Here is a 7,287-nt window from a genome sequence, read left to right as displayed (position 1 = left end):
CAAGTTTAAGAAATGCCCTCGATGCACACTAGATGGTGTAATACACTCACCTCTGCAGCACAGGAAGTGAACCTGCATGTTTCTGTGATTGTGATTCAAATCAGAGATTAATCAGAATGAGTATGGTGATCCCTCTTTGCCAAGTCTTCAACCAAATATCTGGAAGTTACTGCTTGCAACGTGTTTGAATATAATTCTTGTTTAGCAAAAAAAAAAAAAAATGAAAGTGACTTCACGTCCAGCGTTTTGGAGTGATGACAAAACACTCACAGGAGACTGAGCTATGTTTATCAAGATTGATTACTTCATCTGTTTTAAAGGAAAATGTTTTAGTAGTTTAGTAAATGGCCATTTAATCAGTAAACCAGCTAAACAGAGGAGGGGAAAAAAAACAAAAAACTTTATTCAACACTGTTAAATTGTTAAGATGTTCAGATTTTGCAGACTGTTTGCAGCATTCTTCAGGACCTCTCAGTTCCTGACCTCAGTCCGGATGTGTCCCGCCCTCCTCCACCGTCTTATCTCCGGCCCGTCTGCCCGCATCTCATTGATTAAGCAGCTGCAACGCCGGGAGGTCCCCGAGATTAAAACAAGCATCACGGGTCAGGAAAAAAAAAAAACAACGCACTCCACACAGTCCCGACCTGAGGAGGACAAGACATGAGTCCCCTGGTGCTGCTGGCTCTGTGCGCCCTCGGTGCCGCTTCACACGTGGACGAGATGAAGATTCGGGAGGGATTCCTCCTCCGATCCATGGGGCTCCTCGAAAGGCCGCGGCCCGCAAAGAGCGAGCAGGCCCGGCACCGAGTCCCCTCCGCCCTCTGGAGGATATTCCGGGGGTCGGAGAACGTCCAGGCCGAGGAGAGCGAGCCCTGCACGGTGTCCGAGTACGGGGTCCGCGGCAACATCATCCGAAACGTGCAAGACCAAGGTAGGCACGCGGTCAACGTCAGTGTGCGATGTTGATTGTTTGTAAACATAAACAAATAAAAATAAAACTCGTCAAGTAGCCCCGTGGAGCTTCCAGAAGTTGATATAAAAGTTCATTTTTAGCCTCTCAAGTCAATTTATCAAATCCGAAATAACTTACAGGCTGCAGAAGCCCTCAGGCTTGAAAATAAAAAATAAAATAAAAACAGGTCTTTATGATACATTTCTAAAAATGTGCACATTTTAATCTTTAACCTATAAAATCAGACACACTGAACATCAGAGAAACGTCTGCTAATGTTTCTGTTTCCATTGTAGAGCTTAAAATGTATCTTAAAAATTACAAGACGACTTTAAGCGCAACAACTCACTTTGGGTTAAAGTTGAATCAAAAAGTTAGTGTGAAACTCCCTCGACACATTCTCGCCCGTTACTAGAACCAGAAATGTGCAGACAACCTCTGTGGGTCACTTTGACATGTGCAGTTTTACAGTTTGAAGTAAATTCATAATTGGGCCAATAGCTCTCAGTTGTTTTAGGCCTGTAGCACAAAAAGCACATTTCTACAAATTACATATTATTTTTTTTTTCTTCTCAATTATAACTTTTAAAAGTGGAACTGGCCAAAATATTCACACATTCATGTGTTTGCAAAGTTTAACGCATCTTTGTTCATTTAAAAAAATAAAGAAAGAAAAAGCAGCTTCAGCCTCAAAAAGTAAAAATAATGAGCAGACTTTACAGAGAAAGACAAAGAAACAAAACAAACTCCGGGGTTATTCGTTGTCAAAGAAGGACTGTAGCAGAGGAAGATCGGCCTATTCACAGCATATCGTTAATAGTTATATCGCCACGTGCAAGAAAAATACATTTGCGTGTTTAGGTCAATCGCTTTAGCGGCAGTGTCCGATTAGGCCTGATTCTCTATTGAGGTGTTTTTCAGTAACGGCGGAACAAACAAGTCATATCGATTAAGAAAAGAAGCTCGGGGATTAAGCCTTTATTTTAAATCTTCCTGGAAGTACGCTTCAGTAAAACTCCGCTGTGTGGCTAAAACGGCCGAGTCATGAAAAATGATTCTTCTTCTAAGGTAACATGCAAGCCGCTCTCCGATCTAAACAAACAGCCGAAGGTCCTTGATATAAAAAAAATAAAATAAATAAAAACCAAAATGCTTCTCTCCCTGCTGACGTTTTGCAGGCGGGCCGATGTCGAGCCAGAGCGGCGGCGGCGGCTGTCAGGCTTGTGTGGAGAAGCAGCTCTTCTTCAACGTGACCGTCCTGCAGCCTGCGGAGCTGCTGTCTCTGGCTCAGCTGGAAATCAAGTTCCACTGGAAGCCCCTCCGGTCCGTGGAGCTGCTGCAGGGGTCGTCCCGGGCCGTCAGCGTGTCTCTGTATAAAGTCCTCCGAGCCACGCTGAGGGGAGCCGACCCCCGGGTCAACCGCAGGCTCCTGCTGTCGCGGTCGGTGCGGCTGCAGCCGGAGCCGGCGCCGGCCTCCGTCACCGTGGACCTCACGGCGCTGGCCGAGAGCTGGCGCACGCCGGGGCGCAACGCCGGTCTGGTTTTGGAGCTGCTGGCTCTCGGCGCAGAACCGGAGGAGCTCGTCCCTCTCCACCCCGGACGCTCCCTCCCGCTGGAGCCGGCGCTCGCCCTGCCGCTGAGGGTCGGGGCCTCGCTGGTGGTCGTGTCCCTCAACCCCCACCAGTGTCGCGCCAGGCAGCGGAGGAGCGCCGTCCACTTCTCCGTGACTCCCAGCAACGTGTGCAAGCCCCGCCGCCTCTACATCGACTTCAAAGACGTGGGCTGGCAGAACTGGATCATCGCCCCGCAGGGCTACCTGGCCAACTACTGCCACGGCGAGTGTCCGTTCCCGCTCAGCGAGCGCCTGAACGGCACCAACCACGCCATCCTGCAGACGCTGGTGCACTCCCTGGACCCCAAGGTCACGCCGCAGCCCTGCTGCGTCCCCATCCGCCTCTCCTCCATGTCCATGCTCTACTACGACAACAACGACAACGTGGTGCTGCGACACTACAAGGACATGGTGGTGGACGAGTGCGGGTGTCGATGAGGTCGCGTCCGATTGGTCGAGCGGATTTCCGCCGGCTCGCGTTTGCCGTCTTCTGTCCAGCGTTCAGAGTCTCGGGTTGTTGCTGCCACCGCTGTGACGGTTTTATAGTGTACGATGGGATGTCTTTGTAGTCATGGGTTTTAAAGATTGCTTGATTTGTATTTATTCAAATTGAAATTGAAATTTTTAATTTTTTTTTTATTTTTTTTTGCATGGCGGCTTTAAAAAGTTTTACTGTTACCAATTTAGATAGATCTGTGTTTATTAATGAGGACTCTACATCAGAGGGTCATACATGTGGGTCACAGGCAAAGGTTGCTGTTGTCTCCAAATAAAGTCTCATTGTTTTTTTGAGTAACTTCAGCAGTATTTATTGTTTGGTTTCACCTTAGCATGGCTCCGCCCACTCTAGCGCCACTCTGAAGGGCGGACCAATCAGAGACCGGTGTGGGGGGGGGCGATGACGTTGAAGTCTGTTTGGTGTTTTAACACGTTAGCTCGGATCTGAACCGACACCAAACTCGCACAATAGTGCAATTTAAGTTTTACAGCCATGCCGAGAACAGTTTACGTACCGTTATGATTTGAACTATTTTAATTACACGACTGCACTCTCCAGGACTGTGAGCTTCATTAATGGGTTCTGATGGAAAGAAAAAAAGACAGTTTCTTCATGTCTGCAAGTGGCTCCGGAAAGTTTCTCATCAAGTGGCTCCGAAAGGTTTCTTTTGTTTTACTCTGATTTGCAAGTGACTCCTGGAAAGCTCCTTTTGTATTACTTTCCGCATCTAATTGACGACTCTCCCCCCCCCCCCCCCTCCCCGTGTCCTTATCTTGTGACCTGCAATCAACTCGGTATTACCATACGAAAGCAGATACAGAGGGGATGGGGGTGACCGTCAACAGTGTCACACTGTATAGAAGCTGCCCTCCGGAAGGACTGACGTTGAGCAATGCTGGGCATCCTTCTTTGAGTGTGCACGTTGCAAGAATACATGTCCGATATGTTTGATTTTGAATCCAGCCTCTTGAGTAAATTTTTCTAACAATTAATGAGGCATCTAGATCAGAGGGTCATACATGTGGGTCACAGGCAAAGGTTGTTGTTGTTGTCTCCAAACAAAGTCTGGTTGTTTTTTTGAGTAACTTCAGCAGTATTTTATTGTTCGGTTTCGCCTTAGCACGGCTCCGCCCACTTACAGCCCACTCTGAAGGGCGGACCAATCAGAGACCGGTGGGGGGCGATGACGTTGAAGTCTGTTTGGTGTTTTAACACGTTAGCTCGGATCTGAACCGACACCAAACTCGCACAGTAGTGCAATTTAAGTTTTACAGCCATGCCGAGAACAGTTTACGTACCGTTATAATTTGAACTATTTTAATTACACGACTGCACTCTCCAGGACTGTGAGCTTCATTAATGGGTTCGCTGAAGAAATTGCAGATTTCTTTGTGGCTCAGTGGTATTTCTAGTTTATAAAGTGGCCCATCATGTGTTCACAGAGTCCTCAGGAGTGTCTTTTAGACGTCGGACCTGAAGATAGTTGAGTTACAAAGATAAGAAACAAATATATATATCACACTGAAGAACATGGAAGCAGAGAAAGTTTTGGCTTTTATATACGATATTACTAAATACTTGCAATTCATCTGCTTTCCAAGTCTTAATTGTAACCTGAAGGTAAAATGTGCGTCTTCTTGGAAAATATTTGTTAAAATAAAAAATATATATATATATATATATATAATATATTATTTAAAAAATATGTTCCAAAATTGTTCAGAATCAAGTCAGCAAGCCGGATTTATAGGTGACTTTAAAGTATGAAATGAAACATTCACTCTTTTATCGAGACGTAGAAATACGTGATCACACCAACAGGAATTCAAATAAACCACATCTATGGACAAAAAGCAGCATCTTCGGAGGCTCCCTGTGATTCCACACTGATATCAGCCCCTCTTTTATCTACTCGATGAGAAATTAACTCTTATCTCACCACCTCCCCTGATAACACCCCTCTCCTTCACTGAGCCAGACAAACCACTGGGGTTGCCTTGACGACGGCCGGTCGCCACAGCAACGGAGACAGGCTCACAGGTTAGTGAGAGATGCGGAGAGATTTTGAGGGTGTGAAGAAGGAGAGAAGAAGAAAACCTGGTGAGAATGCCGCCGATGTTCCCGCTGGGTTATGTTAATGTTGCTTTGAAAAACAGGCTTCGTAGCAAGTTTCTCAGCTTTCAAAGACTCCCGTCTCTCTCTTTTGTTTCCAGGTGGCGAGCGAATGAAAGCACACACACACACACACACAAAAAAAAAAAAAAAACGTGAAAGAAACGATAACAACCTCTTCCCGAAGACGTTTTTTTTTTGTTCCACTGAATAATATATAACAAAGTGCATTTTACTTTCATACCTGATGAATCTGATCCTGTTGAGAGAGGAAAACAAAAAATCTTGTTTGCGAATCATTATTAGCCTCTTAAACTTTTTTCCTTTTTTTTTTTTTTAAACTTTCCTTCAATTTTAAAATAAAAATTAAAAAAAAAAAAAAAATCGGTGTACACACTCACAAAACGGTCTCACTTACTGCCAAGGCTCAAATACCAGCTTGAAAATCCAAATCCAAGACGAGACAGAAGTGTTGTAGAAACACTGCAGATGGACTGAGCACATACTTCCCCTAAAATCCATTACAATAGAACTTTAAAAAATTAATGTCGTCCTTGAAAAGTGAAGCCAGTGTGGAAAGTGCCTTAAAGTGGAATACCGCTGATGTAAATACTCCCATTCGAAAAGCGTTAACTTCTCTCGCAAAACACAAAGCCAGTCATTTTCTTTCCACAAGTCATCGTGACGTCATTGGACAGATGATCAGGGCTCAGCTGGTCTCTCTGAAAATGAATCCATCATTAGATATGAGGCCTCAAAGACGGGCTCGTTTGGGGATGTGCCTGATTTGATTGACATGCCTGGGGTGAAGTCAGGTTTTCCAGTACGGGTGGGCGGGGCTTAGTGTCCTCCGGGGTTCTCCGTCAGCTCCACGCGCTTGTCCGAATATGGTTGACTTCTGGCTTCAAAATACCAAGATGGTGGTACGGTGGGGCTTCAAAACGGCAGTTCACAAACCGATGGGCACACAAACAAACAAACAAACAAACAAACAAACGTTTTGGTCGTAGCAAAAGGAGAAATTCTAAAAGCATTAGATCCTACGTTTCCCATGTTGCACCTCAACGACCATTGAGACGCAATATCGCAAACGTGCCTCTTTCAGCATATCAAACAGGGGAAAAGGACGTAAATGTCCACGTTCAAACTGGCTTATTTCACGTGTAGACTGCAGGGAAACCTTTCAGCGGCTTTTATTATTTTGACGTGTTTCCAATTTAAATGGAGCCGAATTATAACCTTAAAGCTTTCACTCTTTATTTCGGCTCCTGGGATGAGTATAATTAAAACCACACGAACGTCTTTTCGTTGTGTTTTACACTTTAATCGGGTGGGGGGGAAAAAAAAAACAACTCAAACATGTTTTTGTTTTGTTTTGCCAAATTTTCATAATCATATTGTAATGTCATTGTTTCTTTGGACTCCTCTGATGTGCAACAGACACGGGAGATGAATGAGAGCGAGTGAGAGTGAGAGCGAGAGCGGAGCAGCACAGGGAGACAGGAAAAGGAAGAAGCCTGAGGCTCTTCAACAGCTCTTTTCTGTCAAAGACAAAGTCATTTCCACTTCACCCTCTGGGACCCGCAACACACACCCTCTATCTCCAACAGTCAGACTCACTGAAGTGGTTTGCTTCCTGTCTCTAAAACTCTCTCCCTTCCTCCTCCTCCCCCTCCTCCTCCCCCTCCACCCCCCCTCCCCTTCCTCCCAAATGAATCTCCACTCAGCGATAGACGAGCCACGGAGCAAAATGATCTTTATTAAGCTTTATATCAGTCGAACCTTGCGTCTCGGGGACAAAAGGAAGCGTCAAAATGAAGACGTCAGCGGGTCCCAATTAAAATCACCAGTGTTGGGGAGAGACGAGTCACGTGCAAATTCAATTACAAATTAAATGTAGTCAGTTACAGTTATTGAGAAATAAATGTTATTCACAATGAGGGGTGACATCTGAATATGTTTCTTTGAATAAAAACCCGCGCGTGAAATATAGTATTTATTCTGATAATCATCCTCATTTTGTGCTCACATTTCTTGACGTGGAAAATCCACATTTGTTTCGGTGGTTGTGCTTCGAAATCAAAACATCCCAATCTTAATTTAAGTTCTATT

General features: G+C 45.0%; 1 protein-coding gene across 1 annotated transcript; it reads left to right on the top strand.

The window, feature by feature from the left end:
* The first annotated feature begins 90 nt into the window (after positions 1 to 90).
* Positions 91 to 3,333, top strand: LOC138201148 (protein DVR-1-like). The gene is made up of 2 exons (XM_069154346.1): positions 91 to 931; positions 2,131 to 3,333. The coding sequence occupies exons 1-2, from the start codon at positions 661 to 663 to the stop codon at positions 3,000 to 3,002; spliced, it is 1,143 nt and encodes a 380-aa protein (XP_069010447.1). The 5' UTR covers positions 91 to 660; the 3' UTR covers positions 3,003 to 3,333.
* The last annotated feature ends 3,954 nt before the right edge of the window (positions 3,334 to 7,287 follow it).

This window comes from Embiotoca jacksoni, unplaced genomic scaffold (assembly GCF_022577435.1).
Source record: "Embiotoca jacksoni isolate LCO1_2020_lvr unplaced genomic scaffold, fEmbJac1.0.p SCAF_2, whole genome shotgun sequence".
NCBI lineage: Eukaryota > Metazoa > Chordata > Actinopteri > Embiotocidae > Embiotoca > Embiotoca jacksoni.
Note: the sequence above shows the minus strand (reverse complement) of the source record. Positions and strands in the feature narration are given on the sequence as shown.